At 48.8% G+C, this 23948-nt stretch overlaps 1 protein-coding gene across 3 annotated transcripts in view; it reads right to left on the bottom strand.

Moving 5' to 3' along the window:
• Window positions 1-23948, bottom strand: part of LOC144609225 (arf-GAP domain and FG repeat-containing protein 1-like) — a 128022-nt gene that overhangs the window by 47440 nt on the left and 56634 nt on the right. For 2 of the 3 annotated variants that reach the window (XM_078427644.1, XM_078427646.1), the window contains exons 3-4: window positions 4604-4719; window positions 1410-1560 (exon numbers count right to left, since the gene is read on the bottom strand). In XM_078427644.1, coding sequence (XP_078283770.1) covers window positions 1410-1560; window positions 4604-4719 — 267 coding nt within the window. The remainder of the gene's footprint in view (window positions 1-1409; window positions 1561-4603; window positions 4720-23948) is intronic. The other variant, XM_078427645.1, reaches the window with a different exon arrangement.

Below are 23948 nucleotides of genomic sequence, written 5' to 3'. Positions count from 1 at the left end.
AGCTTTTTGCGTCTATCTTCGGTTTAAACCAGCATCTGCAGTTCCTTCCTACACAGTATTTAGAGCATTGCATTCAATTTAGAGTATTGTGTTCAGTTCTGGGCGTCAAGCTGGCACAGCTACAAGGAATATAAGAATATAACTGCAAATGCTGGTACAAATCGAAGGTATTTATTCACAAAATGCTGGAGTAACTCAGCAGGTCAGGCAGCATCTCGGGAGAGAAGGAATGGGTGACGTTTCGGGTCTCGACCCGGGTCTCCCGTGATGCTGCCTGACCTGCTGAGTTACTCCAGCATTTTGTGAACAGCTACAAGGAAGTTTTACGAGGATGTTGCCAGGACTAGAGGGTGTGAGCTACAGGGAGAGGTTGAGCAGGCTGGGTCTCTATTCCTTGGAGCACAGGAGGTTGGGGGGTGATCTTGTAGATGTGTGTAAAATCATGAGAGGAATAGATTGGGTAGATACACAGAGTTTCTTGCCCAGAGTAGGGGAATCGAGGAGCAGAGGACACAGTTTCAAGGTGAAGGGGAAAAGATTTAATAGGAATCTGAGGGGTATCTTTTTCACACAGAGGGTAGTGGGGATATGGAACAAGCTGACAGAGAAGATTGTTGAGGCTGGGACTATCCCAACGTTTAAGAAACCTGTTAGGCAGGTACATGGATAGGACAGGTTTGGAGGGATATGGGCCAAACTCGGGCATGTTGGAATAGTGTAGCTGGGACATGTTGGCCGGTGTGGGCAAGTTGTGCTGAAGGGCTTTTTCCACGCTGTATCACTATGACTCTATGTGTACCGAGGTACAGTGAAAAGCTTTTGCTGCATGCTAACCAGTCAGCGGAATGATAATACATGATTGCATTGAACCATCCACTGTGTACAGATAGATGATAAAGGGAATAATGTGAATAGCGTTTAGTGCAAGATAAAGCCAGTAAAGTTCATATGTGATAGGAGCAGAATTAGGCCATTCAGCCCATCGTCTACTCCACCATTCAATCATGGCTGGTCTATCTCTCCCTCCTAACCACATTCTCCTGCCTTCTCTCCATAATCCCTGATACCCGTACTAATCAAGAATCAATCTATCTCTGCCTTAAAAATACCCACTGACTTGGCCTCCACAGCCATCTGTGGCAAAGAATTCCACTGAATCACCACCCCCTGACTAAAGAAATTCTTCCTCATCTCCTTCCTGAAGGAAGTTCCTTTAATTCTGAGGCTGTGCCCTCTGGTCCTAGACTCTCCCACTAGTGGAAACATCCTCTCCACATACACTCTATCCAGGCCCTTCACTATTTGGTAAGTTTCAATGAGGTACTAGTTGCTACAGTTGTTGAATTAAGTTGAATTAGGAAGCTACAAAATCCCCCTCCCCCTCCCCCCCATCATCATGCTGACAGTACTTGACTGACGGTTCTTGTGACGGTCAGGGCTGGAGTTGATTCTCCCACCAGGCTCTTCAGAGGTTTGATGTCGGGTGTGCTGCTTCTGCTGCTAAGTGAGGTGGTTGCTGAAGTGGTCGCAGACACCTTTACGCGCTCGGGAGGAACATACCTGTAATCACAGACAAAACCAGATTAACGCAACCCAGGAAAACATTTGCATTTCCCTCGTATTTCGCTTGGCCAGCTTACAGCCCAGCGGCAAGAACATCGGTTTCTCTAACTCCCTTCGGGGCGGCACGGAGGTAGAGTTGCTGCCTTACAGCGCCAGAGACCCGAGTTCGATCCCGACTACGGGCCCTGTCTAGGACCAGAGGGCACAGCCTCAGAATTAAAGTACGTTCCTTTAGGAAGGAGATGAGGATGAATGTCTTTATTCAGAGGTTGGTGAATCTGTGGAATTCATTGTCTTAGAGGCTGAGGCCAAGTCAATGGATATTTTTTAAGGCAGAGATAGATAGGTTCTTGATTAGGCCGCCATTTTAGTAAGCAAATCCCGCCATTCGTTATGCCTCTCATAGTGCAATCAGTGTTTTGGGGGAACAGTATGTGTGATGATACCATTAAAATGCAGAATATATGTCATCTATCAATTCACAGATTTTTGTTATTTTTCTTTTTAAATGATTCTGCAAGTTTCTGCCCACTAAAATGGTGCCATCTCATACTACGGTTTTTAGGGTCGAGTGGTCTATCTTGCTCTGCTCTAGTATCTTTGCTTCTAACCTCCAGCGAGTACAGGCCCAGTGCCTTCAAACGCTCCTCACATGTTAACCCACCCATTCCTGGGATCAGTCACTCGTAAGCCTCCCCCAGATCCTCTCCAGAGCCGGCATAGAAATGTAGAAAATAGCTGCAGGAGTAGGCCATTCGGCCCTTCGGGACAGCATCGCCATTCAATGTGATTAAGGCTGATCATCCGCAATCAGTACCCTGTTCCTGCTTTCTCCCCATTTCCCTTGATTCCCGTTAGCCCGAAGAGCTATATCTTACTCTCTCTTGAATATGTCAAGAGCACTTCTCTCTTGAATGCATATCCTTCCTCAGATATCCCTCTCAGTTTAGTTTAGTTTAAAGATATAGTGCGGAAACAGGCCCTTCGGCCCACCGGGTCCTTGCCGACCAGTGGGCGGCACGGTGGTGCAGCGGTAGAGTTGCTGCCTTACAGCGAATGCAGCGCCGGAGACTCAGGTTCGATCCTGACTACGGGTGCCGTCTGTACGGAGTTTGTACGTTCTCCCCGTGACCTGCGTGGGTTTTCTCCGAGATCTTTGGTTTCCTCCCACACTCCAAAGACGTACAGGTATGTAGGTTAATTGACTGGGTAAATGTAAAAATTGTCCCTAGTGGGTGTAGGATAGTGTTAATGTACGGGGATCGCTGGGCGGCGCGGACTCGGTGGGCCGAAGGGCCTGTTTCCGCGCTGTATCTCTAAATCTAAAAAATCCCACTCGGGACAATCTTTACATTTACCAAGCCAATTAACCTACAAACCTGCACGTCTTTGGAGTGTGGGAGGAAACCGAAGATCACGGAGAAAACCCACGCAGGTCACGGGGAGAATGTACAAACTCCGTCCAGACAGCGCCCCTTGTCGGGATGGAACCAGGATCTCCGGCGCTGCGTTGGCTGTAAGGCGGCAACTCTACCGCTGCGCCACAGTGACCGCCTTCACAACTTTGCCTCTAAAGGGCAAAGTTGTGAGGGTGCAGAAATACGTGATCTTATTTGCGATCGCTTCTGGTGTTGCGACCGGCCTGGGTCGATCATCTACAGCACTCAATAGCATCACGTGAACTGGCACCTTTTCGTCTGCTGTAAAAGCAGTGGCTTTATTCACAAAATGCTGGAGTAACTCAGCAGGTCAGGCAGCATCTCGGGAGAGAAGGAATGGGTGACGTTTCGGGTCGAGACCCTTCTTCAGACTGATGTCGGGGGTGGGACAAAGGAAGGATATAGGTGGAGACAGGAAGATAGAGGGAGATCTGGGAAGGAGGAGGGGAAGGGAGGGACAGAGGAGCTATCTGAAGTTGGAGAAGTCGACGTTCATACCACCGGGCCGCAAACTGCCCAGGCGAAATATGAGGTGCTGCTCCTCCAATTTCCGGCGGGCCTCACTATGGCACTGGAGGAGGCCCATGACAGAGAGGTCAGACTGGGAATGGGAGGGGGAGTTAAAGTGCTGGGCCACCGGGAGATCAGATGCGTTAATGCGGACCGAGCGCAGGTGTTCAGCGAAGCGATCGCCGAGCCTGCGCTTGGTTTCGCCGATATAGATAAGTTGACATCTAGAGCAGCGGATGCAATAGATGAGGTTGGAGGAGGTGCAGGTGAACCTCTGTCTCACCTGGAAAGAATGTTTGGGTCCTTTGATGGAGTTGAGGGGGGAGGTAAAGGGACAGGTGTTGCATCTCGTGCGGTTGCAAGGGAAAGTGCCCGGGGTTAGGGTGGTTTGGGTGGGAAGGGACGAGTGGACCAGGGAGTTGCGGAGGGAACGGTCTCTGCGGAACGCAGAGAGGGGAGGGGATGGGAAGATATGGCCAGTGGTGGGGTCCTGTTGTAGGTGACGGAAATGTTGGTGGATGATATGTTGGATCCGCTGGCTGGTGGGGTGGAAGGTGAGAACGAGGGGGATCCTGTCCTTGTTGCGAGTGGGGGGATGGGGAGCAAGAGCGGAGCTGCGGGATGTAGAAGAGACCCTAGTGAGAGCCTCATCTATAATGGAGGAGGGGAAGCCCCGTTTTCTGAAAAACGAGGACATCTCGGAAGCCCTAGTCTGAAACACCTCATCCCGGGCGCAGATGCGGCGTAGACGGAGGAATTGGGAGTAGGGGATAGACTTTTTGCAGGGGACCGGGTGGGAAGAAGTGTAGTCCAGATAGCTGTGCGAGTCGGTGGGCTTGTAATAAATGTCCGTCACTAGTTTTTCTCCTGTGATGGAGATGGTGAGGTCCAGAAACGGGAGGGAGATGTCAGATATAGTCCAGGTATATTTATAAGGGTCTCAGTGGCTGACATCCATTTGCAGGTTTTTCTAACAGGCACTAACTTCTTATCCAACTGACATCTAAATTAAACAGCGGTGTTCTGAGCGAGAGTTGTGACTCTGAGAATTACTGAGAATGACCTTCAGTATAAAATGCATGATCACCCACCATCTTTTCTTCTCATATTTATCCTGTAGGAATTCCTTGATTTTTTGTGGATCCCTGTAATCTGGGATGACTGCTGATCTGGCGTCGAACAGGCCCAGCCAGATCTGTCTACATACCTGCAGAGGAACCAAAACAGAGGAATTAATTCTTCTCCACACAGATACAGTGCACAAGATCTCACATCACATCAACTAGACCGCAAGACGGGGCAGCACGGTGGCACAGCGGTAGAGCTGCTGCCACACAGTGCCAGAGACCCGGGTTTGATCCTGACTACGGGTGCTGTCTGTACGATGCTTGTACGTTCTCCCTGCGACCGCGTGGGTTTTCTCCGGGCGCTCGGGTTTCCTCTCACATCCCAAAGATGTACAAGTTTATAGGCCAATTGGCTTTGGTAAGAATTGTAAACTGTTCCTGGTGTGTAGGATAGTGCTAGCGGGTGGTCCATAGAGCTCAGAGGACCATCGGAACACAGCTACCAGCCTTGGAGGGCATCTACAACACACGATGCCTCATGAAAACCACCAGCATCCACAAAGACTCTTCACAACCCTGCAACAGTCTGTTGGAACTTCTACCATCGGGCAGACGATACAATGCCTTCTACGCCCGCACCTCCAGACTCAGGAACAGCTTCATCCCCAGGGCCATAGCTGCCATGAACCGGTCCTGCTGAGCCGGATGGTCACATCGCACAGTGAACCGGCACAGATCTACTTGCACTTTATTCTGTTTTAAAACTGTTACAATTTGTTTCATTGGGTTGTTTAAATTAATACTGACTAGCTAATTAAATTATTGCATCGTATGGGAGGGGCATTCCCAATCTCGTTTTACCCCTGTACAATGACAATAAAGATATATTGTATTGTATTGTATTGTAGTGTACGGAGATCGCTGATCGGCATGGACTCGGAGGGCCGAAGGGCCTGTTTCCATGCTGTATCGCCAAAGTCCTAACTCCAAAAGTCACGGTAAAGTTTTATAGGACGTTGGTTAGGCTGCATTTGACGTATTGCATGCAGTTTGGTTGTCCCATTCCAGGAAAGATGTGAAGGCTTCGGGCACAGAAGACGTTTACTAGAACGCACAGGAAGGAACTGCAGATGCTGGTTTAAACCGAAGATAAGACACAAAAAGCTGGAGTAACTCAGCGGGTCAGGCAGCATCTCTGGACAGAAGGAATGGGTGACGCTTCAGGTCGAGACCCTTCTTCAGACTGAAGGTATCACAAAATGCTGGAGTAACTCAGCAGGTCAGGCAGCATCTCAGGAGAGAAGGAATGGGTGACCCGAAACGTCTCGACCCGAAACGTCACCCATTCCTTCTCTCCTGAGATGCTGCATGACCAGCTGAGTTACTCCAGCATTTTGTGATACCTTCGTTTTGTACCAGCATCTGCAGTTATTTTCCTTCTTCAGACTGATGTCAGGGGAGAGGTAGATACATAGATAAGGAAGTGAAAGGTGTGAAAACCGGATAATGGGAATGGAAATCAAGGAAAATGTAGAATAGGTCATTGTTAGCTGGGAGAAGGTAACAACACAGCAAACAGAGATAAAACGTAGTCAGATACAGTAGGACTGGTCGGAGAACTGGCCTTAATCTCCTGCTATGGAATGTTGGCCTTCATAACAAGAGGAGTTGAGTATAGGAGCAAAGAGGTCCTTCTGCAGTTGTACAGGGCCCTAGTGAGACCGCACCTGGAGTACTGTGTGCATTTTTGGTCTCCAAATTTGAGGAAGGATATTCTTGCTATTGAGGGTGTACAGCGTAGGTTTACTAGGTTAATTCCCGGTATGGCGGGACTGTCATATGTTGAAAGACTGGAGCGACTAGGCTTGTATACACTGGAAGTTAGAAGGATGAGAGGGGATCTTATCGAAACGTATAAGATTATTAAGGGGTTGGACACGTTAGAGGCAGGAAACATGTTCCCAATGTTGGGGGAGTCCAGAACAAGGGGCCACAGTTTAAGAATAAGGGGTAGGCCATTTAGAACGGAGACGAGGAAAAACTTTTTCAGTCAGAGAGTTGTGAATCTGTGGAATTCTCTGCCTCAGAAGGCAGTGGAGGCCAATTCTTTGAATGCATTCAAGGGAGAGCTGGATAGAGCTCTTAAGGATAGCGGAGTCAGGGGGTATGGGGAGAAGGCAGGAACGGGGTACTGATTGAGAATGATCAGCCATGATCACATTGAATGGCGGTGCTGGCTCGAAGGGCCGAATGGCCTCCTCCTGCACCTATTGTCTATTGTCTATAACGTACGAACATGACCAATGCCTGTGCCGAACATGATTTCAAGATATTCGCCTCTGACGGAGTAGACTTGATGGGCTGACTAACCTAATTCTGATCTTGTGACTCATGGCATTATGGGTACATTAGCAGCAGGGTTTGGCAAGGAGAGAGAAAGATAGAGCTCAGCTTCTAACAGAGGGGGAGACTTTGAGAACATACGGATGGTAGAGTTTTATTTATCCCAGGAGGGAAATTGGTCTGCCAACAGTCATGAAACACAACAAGATACATGAAATTAAAGTGATGAGCGGAAAGGATTGGGGATGTCAAAGATTAGGGAGGGGGGGAGGGAAGTCAGTCTACCCACGACAGAAGGGGGAGGGGTTGTACGGTTTGATAGCCACAGGGAAGAAGGATCTCCTGTGGCGTTGTGTGGTGCATGTTGGTGGGATCAGTCTGTTGCTGAAGGTGCTCCTCAGGTTGGCCAGTGTGTCACGGGGAGAGGGGGTGAGCTGTATTGTCCAGGATGCTCTGCAGTTTGAGGAGCGCACTCCCCTCCAAGACCATGGCAATCAAAGGTTAAAGTTGTGGCACCACGTTTGACCACGAAGATAGACACAAAAAGCTGGAGTAACTCAGCAGGTCAGACAGCAGCTCTGGAGAGAAGGAATAGGTGATGTTTCAGGTCTGAGGAAGGGTCTCAACCCGACCTGAAACGTTACCTATTCCTTCTCTCCAACGATGCTGTCTGACCCGCTGAGTTACTCCAGCTTTTTGTGTCTATCTTCGGTATAAACCCAGCATCAATAGTCAATAGTCGTTTATTTGTCACATACACATAAATGTGTAGTGAAATGAAACATTACCCGCAGTTCAATAAGACCAATAAGAATAATCAATAAAAATGCAATAACACACACAATCATAAAGTAACACCAAACAAAAGAAACATCCATCACAGTGAGTCTCCTCCAGTCCCTCCTCAATGTGATGGAAGGCCAGAATGTCTTTTTCTCTTCCCTGCCGTCTTCTCCCGCGGTCAGGCTGTTGAAGTTGCCACGTCGGGGCGGTCGGGGATCTGCAGCTCTTTCCTACACTACTTGTTTGACCTCCAAATGACTGCCGTGACTCAAGGCGAAATGCTCATTCATGCACTTTGTTTACCTGTAAATTTGCACAGGAGTATTCATTTACATCCTTAAGAGTAAATGCTCAATGGCATGGACAGTAATGGAGAGTTTTAGCAGGAATCAGTAATGGCTCAGCAAGCACCTGAAGTCAGATTTGGTGTGTGTGCATAGCTGGGATGTCTTTGAAATGTTTGATGATTAACGCCTCAATATCAGGTTCTGTGACTTTCAGCTCCCCTCGGTCCAGCCACGCGTGAAAGTTAAAAGCCCTGAAATCCTGCCTCTGAAAGGCAATAATTGAAGGTAAGTGGGCTTAGAGCTTATGCACTCGAGAACGTCACGATCCAGGACATCCTTGCAAGCGAAGATAGACACAAAAAGCTGGAGTAACTCAGTCTATTAGCATTTACAGAGGAAATAAAAGAATATTTGACTTGTTGAGCGAACTGGCATGAAAGCAGGCTTGAAGGTGGTTGAATCCCTATTATCCTTTGTAGGAAGGAACTGCAGATGCCGGCTTACACCGAAGATAGACACAAAACGCTGGAGTAACTTAGGCAGCATCTCTGGAGAAAAGGAATAGGTGACATTTCGGGTCGAGACCCTTCTTCAGACTCTTATACTCAATGCCTCAACCAATGAAGGCAAGCATACCTTCTTTACCACTCTATCTACTTGCGTTGCCACTTTCAAGGAGTTATGGACTTGGACCCCAAGATCCCTCTGTACATCAATGCTGTTAAGAGTATTGCCATTAACTATATCCCCTTACATTCGACCTCCCAAAGTGCAACATCTTACAGAGGATGGGAAGATAAAGACACAAGAAGCTGGAGTAACTCAGCGGGTCAGACAGCATCTCTGGAGAAAAGGAATAGGTGGCGTTTCAGGTTGAGACCCTTCTTCAGACTGGTCCTCACCCTTAACTCCTCCTTCGACTCCTCCCACTTCCTCTAAATCCAAGGCGTAGCTATGGGCCCCAGCTATGCCTGCCTTTTTGTTGGGCACGTTGAGCAATCCCTGTTCCAGGCGCACCCTGGCCCTATCCCCAAAATCTATCTCCGTTACATTGACGACTGCATCGGTGCTACCTCCTGCACCCATGCAGAACTCATGGACGTTATTCACTTCACCAACAATTTCCATCCTGCACTCAAATTCACTTGGACCATCTCCGATATCTCTCTTCCCTTTCTTGATCTCACCGTCTCCGTCACAGGAGGTAGAAAATCGACTGACGTCTATTATATTGCACCAGCCGGTCCTTATGCACTCCAGCTTCTAAATTAGATCGCCATAGGGCGCAGTCTCTCTCATCTCCACCGACTTTCTTTGGTCAGAGGGTGGTGAATCTGTGGAATTCTTTGCCACAGACGGCTGTGGAGGCCAAGTCAGTGGATATTTTTATGGCGGAGATTGACAAGATTCCTGATTAGTACGGGCGTCAGGGGTTATGGGGAGAAGGGGGTTGAGAGGGGAAGATAGATCGGCCATGACTGAATGGCGGAGTAGACTTGATGAGCCAAACGGCCTAATTCTGCTCCTAGAACTTATGAACACATAGGAGGGAGACAAGGACACGTTAGTCTCTGCGGAAACAGGGCTTAGAACAGACGGGCACGTGTTCCTGTGTTGAAGTGGCACAGTGGTGCAGCGGTAGAGTTGCTGCCTTACAGCGCCAGAGAGCCAGGTTCGATCCTGACCATGGGAGCTGTCTGTACAGAATTTGTACGTTCTCTCTCAGTGACCCCATGGGCGTTCTCCGGGTGCTCCAGTTTCCTCCCACGCTCCAAAGACACACAGGTTTGTAGCGTAATTGGCTTCATTTAAATTGAAAATTGTCCCGAGTGTGTAGAAGTGTGCTAATGTACAGGGTGTGTAAGAAGTTCTAGTGAGAGTAGTTGGCCAACCGGGGGGGTCCAAGAGGAGGGGGTCCGCTGGAGACGGAAGAAGGGGTCATCAGTGGAGGGTGAGGACTCCTTCCCATGGAAAAGGGCTCGGAGGCAGAGGCGGCGGAAGAAGAGCTCCACGTCACGGCGGACCCGGGACTCGTTGATGTGGGGGCGGAGGGGAACAAAGGTCAGGCCCCTGCTGAGGACAGACCGTTCGGTGTCTGAAAGGGGGAGGACAGGGGGGATGGTGAACACCCGGCAATTGTGGGGGTTGGGGTTGGGTGAAGGCAGGGGGGCAGGTGGAGGAGGAGGGGATGTATGGTGAGGGGGTGGTGGGTTAGCAGGGAGGAGGGGGGCATGAGGACCGATGTTAGGGTCGCCTGGCTAGAGGGGGAAGGGGGAGACCCAGTGGAAAACTTGCTGTGGTTACCTGTAGTAGTGGGTGGGCAGTGGGACTCTGCCTGGCGGGGGCTGTGGGCCCAGCGCGGTGTCTGTGGGCCGGGTGGAGCTGCGACCTGCTGCAGTCTGAGGAAGGGTCTCAACCCGAAACATCACCCATTCCTTCTCTCCTGAGATGCTGCCTGACCCGCTGAGTTACTCCAGCATTTTGTGAATAAATACCTAATGTACAGGGTGATCACTGACCGGCGCCGACTCAGTCGGCCTGTGTCTGCGCTGCATCTCTCAAATCTAAAGAAACTGCGGATGTCGCAATCTTGAGCAAAACACAACGAGCTGGAAGGACTCAGCAGGTCAGGCAGCGTCTGGGATGGGGAAATGGACAGGCGATGTTTCGGGTCAGAATTGATTGGAGTGGGGGGGGGAGGGAAGAAAGTTGGAAAAGAAAGGTGAGGGCAGGTCAAAGCCTGGCAAGTGATGGGTGCATGTAGGTGCAGGTGAGGTTTGATTGCAGATGGGTGGAGTGAGCGACAAAGGATATAGGAGACAATAGGGTGTGAGAGAAGGGGAGGAGAACTACAATGTAACGCCGGAGAGAGGGATGTGGGTGGAAGGGGACTGAGGGGAATAAAAGGGAAGTGGGAGACTTGAGGAGGGGAAATGATGGGTAAGGAGGAGGGAATAAGAGAGATGGCAGTGCAGCAGGGTGGGTGCAGGAAAGGAAGAGAAGGTATTATTTGAAGTTGTAGATTTGCTATTGCTATTGAAGGCGTGCAGCGTAAGTTTACTAGGTTAATTCCCGGAATGGCGGGACTGTCGTATGTTGAAAGACTGGAGCGGCTAGGCTTGTATACACTGGAATTTAGAAGGGTGAGAGGGGATCTTATCGAAACGTATAAGATTATTAAGGGGTTGGACACGTTAGAGGCAGGAAACATGTTCCCAATGTTGGGGGAGTCCAGAACCAGGGGCCACAGTTTAAGAATAAGGGGTAGGCCATTTAGAACGGAGATAAGGAAAAATGATTTCAATCAGAGGGTTGTGAATCTGTGGAATTCTCTGCCTCAGAAGGCAGTGGACGCCAATTCTCTGAATGCATTCAAGAGAGAGCTGGATAGAGCTCTTAAGGATAGCGGAGTCAGGGGGTATGGGGAGAGGGCAGGAACGGGGTACTGATTGAGAATGATCAGCCATGATCACATTGAATGGCGGTGCTGGCTCGAAGGGCCGAATGGCCTACTCCTGCACCTATTGTCTATTGTCTATTTAATGTTCATCCTGTTAGGTTGTGAGTTGCCCGAGAGGAAGAACGTATGATGAGCGTTTGTCGGCACTGGGCCTGTACTCGCTGGAGTTTAGAAGGATGAGGGGGGGACCTCGTTGAAACTTACCGAACAGTGAGTGGCCCGGATAGAGTGGACGTCGAGAGGATGTTTCCACTAGTGGGAGAGTCTAGGACCAGAGGGCACAGCCTCATAATTAAAGGACGTTCCTTTAGAAAGGAGATGAGGAATTTATTTAGCCAGAGGGTGGAGACACCTGTGAAATTCTAACCACGGGCGCTGTCTGTAGGGATTTTGTACGTTCTCCCCGTGACCTGTGTGGGTTTTCTCCGGGTGCTCTGGTTTCCTACGACACTCCAAAGGCGTACGTTTGTAGGCTAATTGGCTTCGGTAAAAATCGCAAATTGCCCCTCGTGTGTGTAGGATAGTGTAAGCATATGGGGATCGTTGGTCGGCGTACACTCGGTGGGCCGAGGGGCCTGTTTCCGCGCTGATTCTCTAAACTAAACGGCAGGAGAGAAATGGAGGGACTCAACATTAAACATTCCTTCTCTCCAGAAATGCCGCCTGTCCCTGACTGAGTTACTCCAGCATTTTGTGTCTATCTTCGATGTAAACCGGCATCTGCAATTCCTTCCGACGCATTAAACAGAGCCCTGCCGCCTGAAGGGTGCAGAATAATGGGCACTTCAAGGTTTGCAGAGCATAAAGTAATGTTCATTAGAGTCATGGCAACAGGACATGGGCACTCTGACCCAAGCTGTTCCACTTGTGATGGCTAATCTTGATCCTGCCATTAAAAGTCAAGCAGATTTAATTGGAGCCATAAACGTTAAGGCAAAGTTCCAAAGTACCACTGCCCACTCAAGGGTGGCACGGTGGCACAGTGGCACAGCTGGTAGAGCTGCTGCCTCAGAGACCCGGGTTCGATCCTGATGACAGGCCCGGAGTTTGTACGTTCTCCCCGTGACCTGCGTGGGTTTTCCCCGGGTGCTCCGGTTTCCTCCCACACGCCAGAGACGTGCAGGTTTGTAGGTTAATGGGCTTCTGTAAATTGAAAATTGTCCCTAGTGTGTACGATAGTGCTAGCGTACGGGGTGACCACAGGTCGGCGTGGGCTTGGTGGGCCTGTTTCCTTGGTGGGCGGCACGGTGGCGCAGCGGTAGAGTTGCTGCCTTACAGCGAATGCAGCGCCGGAGACTCAGGTTCGATCCTGACTACGGGCGCCGTCTGTACGGAGTTTGCACGTTCTCCCCGTGACCTGTGCGGGTTTTCTCAGAGATCTTCGGTTTGTAGGTTAATCGACTGGGTAAATGTAAAAATTGTCCCTAGTGTGTGTAGGATACTGTTAATGTGCGGGGATCGCTGGGCGGCGCGGACTCGGTGGGTCGAAGGGCCCGTTTCCGCGCTGTATCTCTAAATCTAAAAAAATCTAAATCTAAATCTAAGCAGTGATGTGGTGGAAGGGCTTGGCAGCAGGACGTTCAGCTACTTAAGATATATAGTATACGAAGATAACTGCAGATGCTGGTACAAATCGAAGGTATTTATTCACAAAATGCTGGAGTAACTCAGCAGGTCAGGCAGCATCTCGGGAGAGAAGGAATGGGTGACGTTTCGGGTCAAGACCCTTCTTCAGACTTAAGATTCTTAGATTCCAGCAGTAAGATGGAGATTTGTCCGTCTCCATGTGTCCACAGAAGATGGAGACTTTATTATTTGGAACGCAGGGGGATGAGGGGTGAACCTAGAGACCATGAGAGGAATAGATCGATTGAATGCACAGATCATTTTACCCAGAGCGTTCTCCCTGTGACCACGTGGGTTTTCTCCGTTGCTCCCATTTCCTCCCACATCCCAAAGACGTGCCGGTTTGTGGGTTAATTGGCCCTCAGTAGATTGGCCCTGGGATAACATAGAGCTCGTGTCAATGGGTGATCAATGGTCGGCATGGACTCAGCGGGCCGAAGGGCTTGTTTCCATGCTGTTTCTTCTAAACTAAACGGGTGCTGTCTGTCAGGAGTTTGTACGTTCTCCCGGTGACCACATGGACTTGCACCTATTTCTTCCCTTCTCCTCCCCTTCCGCCAACATTCCTTCTTCTAGCTTCACCATTTGCAACTCTTTAATCCTTATGTCTTGTGCCTTCTGTCTTTTCACCTCTGGCCTTTGTCCAACCATCTGCCTATCAAAAAAAAATCCCTCACCTGTATCAACCTATTACTCAAGACAGACGCAAAAAGCTGGAGTAACTCAGCGGGACAGGCAGCATCTCTGGAGAGAAGGAATAGGTGACGTTTCGGGTCGAGACCCTCTGCTGGCAAATAGGATACCACAGGCATCAATATTGGGGCTCAAGTCTGAAGAAGGGTCTCGACCCGAAACGTTACCCATTCCTTCTCTCCAGAGATGCAGCCTGCCCCACTGAGTTACTCCAGCCTTTTGTGTCTATCTTCAGTTTAACCCAGCATCTGCAGTTCCTTCCTACACATTTCAACATATTACCTGCTAGACTTTGTCCTGCTCTTCCTCTCTTCCTGCTTTCTCCTCCCGATAATGTCTGAAGAAGCATCCTTTATCGAAACATCACCTAGCCACATTCTCCAGAGATGCTGCCTGACCCGCTGAGTTACTCCAGCACTATGTGTGGTTTTTTTTTGTAAACCGGCATCTGCAGTTCCTCGTTCCTGCCATTCCAACCTTCACCCTGATACCCAGCTGGTAGGAATTTGATATTTCAACCTTCACTGACCCCTCAATCACATGTTGATCGCTTTTGCGCTGAACTGCTTCCTGTTGACATTCCTGAAGTTGCTTTTGGCCAGTTTGAACGTAAGTCACTTCATATCCTTTGCTGTTTCTGGTCTGTGTACCCCAGCAAATATTTCTGGCCGACTACCAAGCTTGGTGGGCACTAGGCTGCTCTTAAAATATCCAGCTTTAGACTTTAGAGATCTAGTACATTACCAAGGGTGCGTAGGAAGGAACCACAGGTGCTGGTTTAAACCAAAGATAGACACAAAATGCTGCAGTAACTCAGCAGGACAGGCAGCATCTCTGGAGAGAAGGAATGGGTGATGTTTCGGGTCGAGGCCCTTCTTCAGACCAAGGATGTTCCTGGCTCTCCATTCAATCATGTTTGATCTATCTTTCCTTCTCAACCCCATTCTACTGCCTTCTTCTCATAACCCCTGACACCCTCACTAATCAAAAATCTGTCATTTTCCGCCTTAAAAATATCCAATGTCGGACTCCACAGCCGTCTGTGGCAATGAATGAATTCCACAGATTCACCACCCCCCAAATAAAGAAATTCCTCCTCGTTTCCTTTCTAAAGGTAGTCCTTATATTCTGTGGCTGTGCCCTCTGGTCTTAGACTCTCCCACTTGTGGAAACATCCTCTCTACCTAGGGTTTTCATTATTTGGTAAGTTTCAATGTCGTCCCCTCTCAACCTTCTAATCTATCTTTGATAGATCCAGTCAATTATAGACAATAGACAATAGGTGCAGGAGTAGGCCATTCAGCCCTTCGAGCCAGCACCACCATTCAATGCGATCATGGCTGATCACTCTCAATCAGTACCCCGTTCCTGCCTTCTCCCCATACCCCCTCACTCCGCTATCCTTAAGAGCTCTATCCAGCTCTCTCTTGAAAGCATCCAACGAACTGGCCTCCACTGCCTTCTGAGGCAGAGAATTTCACACCTTCACAACTCTCTGACTGAAAAAGTTCTTCCTCATCTCCGTTCTAAATGGCCTACCCCTTATTCTTAAACTGTGGCCCCTTGTTCTGGACTCCCCCAACATTGGGAACATGTTTCCTGCCTCTAATGTGTCCAATCCCCTAATTATCTTATATGTTTCAATAAGATCCCCCCTCATCCTTCTAAATTCCAGTGTATACAAGCCTAATTGCTCCAGCCTTTCAACATACGACAGTCCCGCCATTCCGGGAATCAACCTAGTGAACCTACGCTGCACACCCTCAATAGAGTCTCTCTCTTGGATCCTTCTCTATTGAACCAGCATCTGCAATAAAGGAACAGACAGCCAATACGCCCAAATGCCCTGTGAATGAGGCTACTCGACCTGCCCTGTCCATGCCGACCAACCCAAATGGATCTCCCGCCTTGTCCCACCTCCCAAACTCTGATACACAGACCTAGGGGCTACTGTGTCACCAGGAGAACGTGCAGACTACACACACGGACAGCACACGAGATCAGGATCAAACCCAGGTCTCTGCTACTGTGACAACCCAGGCATTTTCAGGTTTTCGATAAGGTCCCTCAAGATGATTGCCAAACAAGGCTCGAGAAGGTGGAATGGGAGCATTATACATCCGTGGATTGAGAGTTGGTTAACAAATCGTGGGAGCGTGGGAACAAGTAGGTCTTTCTCAGCTTGGCAAGCTGACAAATAGGATACCACAGGCATCAATATTGGGGCTCAAGTATTTACAATCTTCATCAGCGATTTGGCTGAACAGCCAAATACCAACATGTCCTATTCCACTTGGGTCAAACCAATGATATGAACATTGAATTCTCCAATCTTAGATAACTACATAAATTAGGCATAATATTCCTAGTTATCCTACAGGTACAATAGACAATAGGTGCAGGAGGAAGCCATTCGGCCCTTCGAGCCAGCACCGCCATTCAATGTGATCATGGCTGATCATTCTCAATCAGTACCCCGTTCCTGCCTTCTCCCCATACCCCCTGACTCCGCTATCCTTAAGAGCTCTATCTAGCTCTCTCTTGAATGCATTCAGAGAATTGGCCTCCACTGCCTTCTGAGGCAGAGAATTCCACAGATTCACAACTCTCTGACTGAAAAAGTTTTTCCTCGTCTCAGTTCTAAATGGCCTTCCCCTTATTCTTAAACTGTTGTCTCTTGTTCTGGACTCCCCCAACATTGGGAACATGTTTCCTGCCTGTAACGTGTCCGACCCCTTAATAATCTTATACGTTTCGATAAGATCTCCTCTCATCCTTCTAAATTCCAGTGTATACAAGCCTCGTCGCTCCAGTCTTTCAACATATGACAGTCCCACCATTCCGGGAATTAACCTAGTAAACCTACGCTGCACGCCCTCAACTCAATAGCTAGAATATCCTTCCTCAAATTTGGAGACCAAAACTGGACACAGTACTCCAGGTGCGGTCTCACTAGGGCCCTGTACAACTGCAGAAGGACCTCTTTGCTCCTATACTCAACTCCTCTTCCATTCCATTGGCTTTCTTCACTGCCTGCTGTACCTGCATGCTTCCTTTCAGTGACTGAAGAGTTTCAGTACAGAAGAGTGAAAACACGCACCTCCAGATTCAGGGACAGTTTCTTCCCAGCTGTTATCAGGCAACTGAACCATCCCATCACCAGCCAGAGAGCAATCCTGACCTCCCATCAACCTCATTGGAGATTTTGAACTATCTTTAATCGGACTTTACTGGATTTTATCTTGCACTAAATGTTATACTTTCTATCTTGTATCTGTACTTTGTGGATGGCTTGATTGTAATGTTGGATGGTCTTTTCACTGACTGGACCGCGTGCAATAAAAAGTGCTTTTCACTGTACATCGATACACATGACAATAATCAACCAAATTAAACCACTCCTCCCCTCTCCTTTTTTCCCCATAACCCCCCACCCCTTCCACTCGCCCCTCCTGTGACCAATTTATTTCTCCCCTCCCCTTCTACCTATGTTCCTTCCTCTAGCTTCAAAATTCGCAACTTTTCAACCCTTTTGTCTCACAGTTTCTGCCTTTTCATCTCAGGCCTCTGTACAACCATCTACCTAATCAAAAAACCCTCCCCACCTGCATCAATCTTCTACCTGTTACACTTTGTTCTGCCCCTCCTCTCGTTCAGCTTTCTTCTCCCTCCCCGACAATCAATCTGGAGAAGGGTCCCGACCCGAAACGTCACCCATGCATGATCTCCAGAGATGCTGCCTGACCCGCTGAGTTACTCCATTGTTTTGTGTCTTCTTCTGTAATATTTTCAAGTTTTCTAACGGCAAGATACCGTGTGGAACCAGGTATCAGTAAAGTCATGGAGGCTCAATTATTGATTGAAGATAGGTCTCGACCCGAAACGTCACCCATTCCTTCTCTCCAGAGATGCTGCCTGTCCCATTCCAGTTTCAGGGCCGGTTTCTTGCCAGCTGTTATCAGGCAACTGAACCATCCTCTCAACAGCTAGAGAGCAGTCCTGACCACCCATCTACCTCATTGGAAATCCTCGGACAACTCGTGTCCCTCCAGCATTTTGTGTCTATCTTCGAAGTAAACCAACATCTGCAGTTCCTTCCTACATATATCAATATATTGCTGGGTATATCAGGAATTGTTGGGATTCATGGGAGGGGGTCTCGGAGGGGAGGGCGCTCCTCAAACTGCGGAGCATCCTGGGACAACACAGCTCACCCCCTCAATGACACACTGGTCAACCTGAGGAGCACCTTCAGCAACAGACTGGTCCCACCAACATGCAGCACAGAACGCCACAGGAGATCCTTCTTCCCTGTGGCTATCAAACCACACAACTCCTCCCCCTTCTGTCGTGGGATAGACTGACTTCCCTCCCCCCACCAGCCCACTCCCCAATCTTTGCACATCCCCAATCCTTTCCACTCATCACTTTAATTTCCTGTTTCATGTAGTTTGTGTTTCATGACTGTTGGCAGACCAATTTCCCTCCAGGGGTAAATAAAGTTCTATCGTATCGTATCGTATCGTATCGTATCGTGAAATTATGGAATAGGTCAGGAAAATGGTTTGAGATAGAAACTGTGATATTGTCAAGTGGCAACGAAGGTCAAAAGGGCCAAAGGGCATCCTCCTGTTCTTATATTTCTTATGTTCTTGTTTTATGTTCCCAATGACCTTGTGCAGTCAATCGGTAAAATGTCCACAGCAGGCCAAACCTCCCAGCTTTACCGTGTAAACACTGAACACAGCAACTTATTTGCACCACAAACACTGCTTTCAAGTTTCGAGTCCTGGTCAATGTCCTAGGCTGCTGATCCTGCCAATCCCTTCCGAGCGAACTCCCCCCCCCACCACAGTTAGCAGCTCCATAGTCATAGAGTCACACAGTGCGGAAACAGACCCTTTGGCCCAACCTGCCCATGCCGACCAACATGTCCCATCCTGGAGTATTGTGTACAGTTTTGGTCTCCTAATCTGAGGAAAGACATTCTTGCCATAGAGGGAGTACAGAGAAGGTTCACCAGATTGATCCCTGGGATGGCAGGACTTTCATATGAAGAAAGACTGGATAGACTAGGCTTATACTCGCTGGAATTTAGAAGACTGAGGGGGGATCTTATTGAAACATATAAAATTCTTAAGGGGTTGGACAGGCTAGATGCGGGAAGATTGTTCCCGATGTTGGGGAAGCCCAGAACCAGGGGTCACAGCTTAAGGATAAGGGGGAAGTCTTTTAGGACCGAGATGAGAAAACATTTCTTCACACAGAGAGTGGTGCTCGATTTTATTATTTAAGAGTAAATTGGATAGGTATATGGATAAGAGGGGATTAGAGGGTTATGGTCTGAGAGCAGGTAGATGAGACTAGGTCAGAGAGAGTGGTCGGCGTGGACTGGTAGGGCCGAACGGGCCTGTTTCCGTGCTGTAGTTGTTATATGGTTATATGGTTATATGGTGAGTCTGTGGAATTCTCTGCCACAGAAGGTAGTTGAGGCCAGTACATTGGCTATATTTAAGAGGGAGTTAGATGTGGCCCTTGTGGCTAAAGGGATCAGGGGGTATGGAGAGAAGGCAGGTACAGGTTACTGAGCTGGATGATCAGCCATGATCATATTGAATGGCGGTGCAGGCTCGAAGGGCCGAATGGCCTACTCCTGCACCTATTTTCTGTTTCTATCTCAGCTAGTCCCACTTTCCCGCCTTTGATCTTTGATTTTCTAGAGGTGTATAAAATCATGAGAGGCATAACTCGGGTAGATGCACCTAATCTCTTGCCCAGAGTAGGGGAATCGAGGACCAGAGGACAAGGTTCAAGGTGAAGGGGAAAAGATATAATAGGAATAGGGGTAACTTTTTCACATAAAGGGTGGTGGGTGTATGGAACAAGCTGCCAGAGGAGGTAGTTGAGGCTGGGACTATCCCAATGTTGAAGAAACAGTTAGACAGGTACATGGATAGGACAAGTTTGAAGGGAAATGGACCAAATGCAGGCAGGTTGGACTATAGTAGCTGGGACATGTTAGCCAGTGTGGGCTCTATTGGGCCGAAGGGCTTGGTTCCACACTGTATCACTCTATGACTCCATATCCCTCTGAACCTGCCCTATCCAAATCCCTGTCCAAATGTTTAGCTTAGTTTAGTTTAGTTTAGAGATACAGCGCGGAAACAAGCCCTTCGGCCCACCGAGTCCGCACCAACCAGCCAGCGATCCCCTGCACATTAGAATGACCCTACACACACTAGGGACAATTTACACTTACACCAAGCCAATTAACCTTCTAACTTGTACATCTTTGCAATGTGGGAGGAAACCGGAGCGCCCGGAGAAAACCCTCGCAGGTCAAGGGGAGAACGTACAAACTCCGTACACACAGCACCCGTAGTTGGGATCGAACCGTGTCTCTGGAGCTGAAAGCACTGTAAGGCAGCAACTCTACTGCTGTGCCACCGTGCCGCCCCATGTCTTTTAAATGTTGTTACAGTCCCTGCCTCAACTACCTCCTCTGGCAGCTCGTTCCATACTCCCACAACTCTCTGTATGAAACAGTTGCCCCTCAGGTTCCCATTAAAACTATCCCATCTCACCTAAAACCTGGTTCAGGATCGAACCAGTGTGTCTGGCGCTGTGAGGCAGCAACTCTACCGCTGCGCCACCGTGCCGCCCTGTTCTGTACTATGGCAATGCTAGAATTGCAAACATCGCTTGTTGGGCCACATCTTGAGCACGATGTAGTCTTTGGTTGTCGAATGAAAGAAAGATGTGTATCCCGTGAGGTGGATTCAGAGGAGATTTGGGCGGTTGGTAGCTGCCAGGGCTGGAAAATTATAGGCAGGAGGAAACATTGTAGGCAGCAATTGTTTTCTTTGGATATGACGGAATTGAGACATTTAGAATTACAAAGGGACTGGATGGAGGAAATTGGAAAGAGTTATACTCAAAGATACTAGAGGAACAAGATGGACCACTCCGTTGAAATCGCCTGTACTGAAGTGTAGTACTCAAAGGAGCGTAACGTCCGCCATTTTAGTAAGCAAAACCCGCCTCTCGCAGTGTGATCAGTGTTCTGGGGGAACAGTATGTGTGATGGTACCATAAAAATGCAGAATATATCTCATCTATCAATTCAAAGATTTTTGTTATTTTTCTTTTTAAATGTCTCTGCCAGTTTCTGCCCACTAAAATGGCGCCGTGACATACTACGGTTTTTAGGGTCGAGTAGTCCATCTTGCTCCTCTAGTATCTTTGGTTATACTCCTTTGTAAGGGGGTTGAAAACCAAAGGCAGAGATTTGAAAGCAATGGTGGATTCATTAGAGGGGAATTATCTTCCCCCAGAGGGTGATCGGGGAGTCAAGTCAAGTCAATTTTATTTGTATAGCACATTTAAAAACAACCCACGTTAACCAAAGTGCTGTACATCAGTTCAGGTGCTATGAACGAACATACAATGGCACCCAAACATAACAGCACATAACTAAACAATTCACAGCGCCCCCTCAGAGGGCCTCAAACGCTAGGGAGTAGAAATAGGTTTTGAGCCTGGACTTAAAGGAGTGGATGGAGGGGGCAGTTCTGATGGGGAGAGGGATGCTGTTCCACAGTCTAGGAGCTGCAACCGCAAAAGCGCAAAAGGGAAGGACTGAAATGTAGCCCAAAAGGCCGGGAGAGGCCAAACCCCTCATCAAACTCCACATGGATATGGAGTTCAATAGGCACGACCCAGTAGAATTTACAGATACAGCGTGGAAACAGGCCCTTTGGCCCACCGAGTCCACGTCGACCATCGATCACCCGATCACGCTAGTTCTCCGTTATCACACTTTCTCATCCGCTCACGACACGCCACAGGATAATTTACAGAGGGCCAATTGATTTACAAAGCCACACGTCTTTTGAGATGTGGAAGGAACCAGGAGGAACAGGAGGAAACCCCACGCGGTCACAAGGAGAACGTGCAAACTCCAACAGACAACACCCCGCTGACAGGACGAGATCCGGGCCTCTGCCGCTGTAAAGTAGCAGTTCTACCCGCTGCACCACCTGCACTTGAAGGTGTAGTCAGCTGGGTAGCTTGTTATTCAGTTTGCACAAACACGATGTGCCAAATGGCCTCCTGCCATTGACTTCTGATTTCCATTATTACCAACGGCACCCGATTAATAAACCTGCCCCTTCACATTCCTCAGCATACGTTCCAAAACACAACTCAGAATCCTGCTAAAAATAAACACCCAGCCTCCACCCAACACTAGACTTAAATGATCAAGCCCCCACCCCCACTCCTGACCATAATCCCCAATTTGAACCCGACCCCCGACACTGTGTGCATCTGAGTCAGTGTGTGTGCGTGTCTGAGTGTGTGTGCGCATCCAAGTGTGTGCATGTCCTAGTACGCATGTAAATACGTGTGCTCGTCCTAGCGCGTGTGTGTAACCGAGGCCTTGTGCGTGTGGGCGTCTGAGTGTGTGCGTGCGCATCCAAGTGTGTGTGCGCATTCGATGCGTGCGTGTCCAAGTGTGTGAGTGTGCATGTCCAAGTGTGTGAGTGTGCATGTCCGAGTGTGTGTGTGTGCGTGTCCGAGTGTGCATCTCAGTCAGAGCATGTGTGCATCCGAATACGCATATGTCCGAGTGCATGTGTGCGTCCGAGTGTGTGCACGTGTCAGAGTTCATGTGGGCACGAGCGCATCCGAGTGTGGGCGCAAACTCGCGTCGGAGTGCAGGTGCACATCCTAGTGCGTGTGCACGTCCGAGGTGTGTGCGTGTCCAAATGCATGTGTGCTTCTGTGCCTCAATGGAAACTCCCTCCGTCCTCACGCCCCTGATTGTACACTCCTTCCACCCCTGTGTTTAACAACGTACACCCTTCCACAGTATAAACAGCCCCTGTGCCTTAACATGCCAACACATGCAGTCTGGTCTCCCTTGCTCTACGATCCTCAACTGAAACCATGACTCACGTTAAACTACCATGGAATCTGCTGCCCTTGTTCTGGAATTGCAGGAATCCTCTTGCACATGCCATTTCTATGAGAACCATTTTGTTCCAGATGAATTCCACTTCCCCAGTCTCACTGCACAAGGGAGGGTCACACTCTCCAAGGGTTTCCCTAGGCAAGTTTTTTCTTGAAACATTCTCCTTTCCGCCCTGTTTCATTTGCTCTTTCTCTCCCAAATCTCCCCAGTTATTCCATTGTCCTATTTGCTTAATCTACACTGCTCTTAAACTATCTACACCACGTTGCCTCAGGAAAGCAGCCAGTGTATGTATTCAGGAACCTTTTCACCCCAGTCATTCCCTCTTCTCCCCTCTCAGAGTCATGCAGCGTGGAAACAGACCCTTCGGTCCAACTTGCCCCAACCAACCAAGGTGTCCCATCTACACTAGTCCCATCTGCGCACGTTTGGCCCATGTCCCTCTAGACTGAAGAAGGGTCTCGACCCGAAACATCACCCATTCCTTCTCTCGTGAGATGCTGCCTGACCTGCTGAGTTACTCCAGCATTTTGTGAATAAATATGTCCCTCTAGACTTGTACATGTACCTGTCCAAATGTCTTTTAAATATCATTACAGTAAGTGCCTCAACGAACTCCTCTGGCAACTCGTTCCATATACCCACCAGCCTCATGGTGAAAATGTTGCCCTTCAGATTCCTATTATATCTTAGGAAGTCTTAAACCTATGTCCTCTGGTTCTTGATTCCCCTACTCTGGGTAAGACTCTGAGCATTCACCCTATCTATTCGCCATCATGATTTTGTACACCTCTATAAGATCACACCTCATCCTCCTGCGCTCCAAGGAATAAAGTCCTTGCCTGCCCAACCTCTCCCTATAACTCAAGCCCTCAAGTCCTGGCAACATCCTCGTAAATCACCCCCCATCTCTTCTGTTGGTCAGAAGATGCAAAAGCTTGAAAGCACGGAACACCAGACTCAGGAACAGTTTCTTCCCGTTGTTATTAGACTATATTTGGCGGCACCAGCGGTGCAGTGGTAGAGCTACTGCCTCACAGCGCCAGAGACCCGGCTTCCATCCTGACTGCGGGTACTGTCTGTACAGAGTTTGTACGTTCTCCCTGTGATTGCATGGATTTTCGCCGAGATCTTCGGTTTCTTCCCACACTCCAAAGACATACAGGTTTGTAGGTTAATTGGCTTGGTATGAATGTATAAATA

This window comes from Rhinoraja longicauda, chromosome 34 (genome assembly GCF_053455715.1).
Source record: "Rhinoraja longicauda isolate Sanriku21f chromosome 34, sRhiLon1.1, whole genome shotgun sequence".
NCBI lineage: Eukaryota > Metazoa > Chordata > Chondrichthyes > Rajiformes > Arhynchobatidae > Rhinoraja > Rhinoraja longicauda.
Note: the sequence above shows the minus strand (reverse complement) of the source record. Positions and strands in the feature narration are given on the sequence as shown.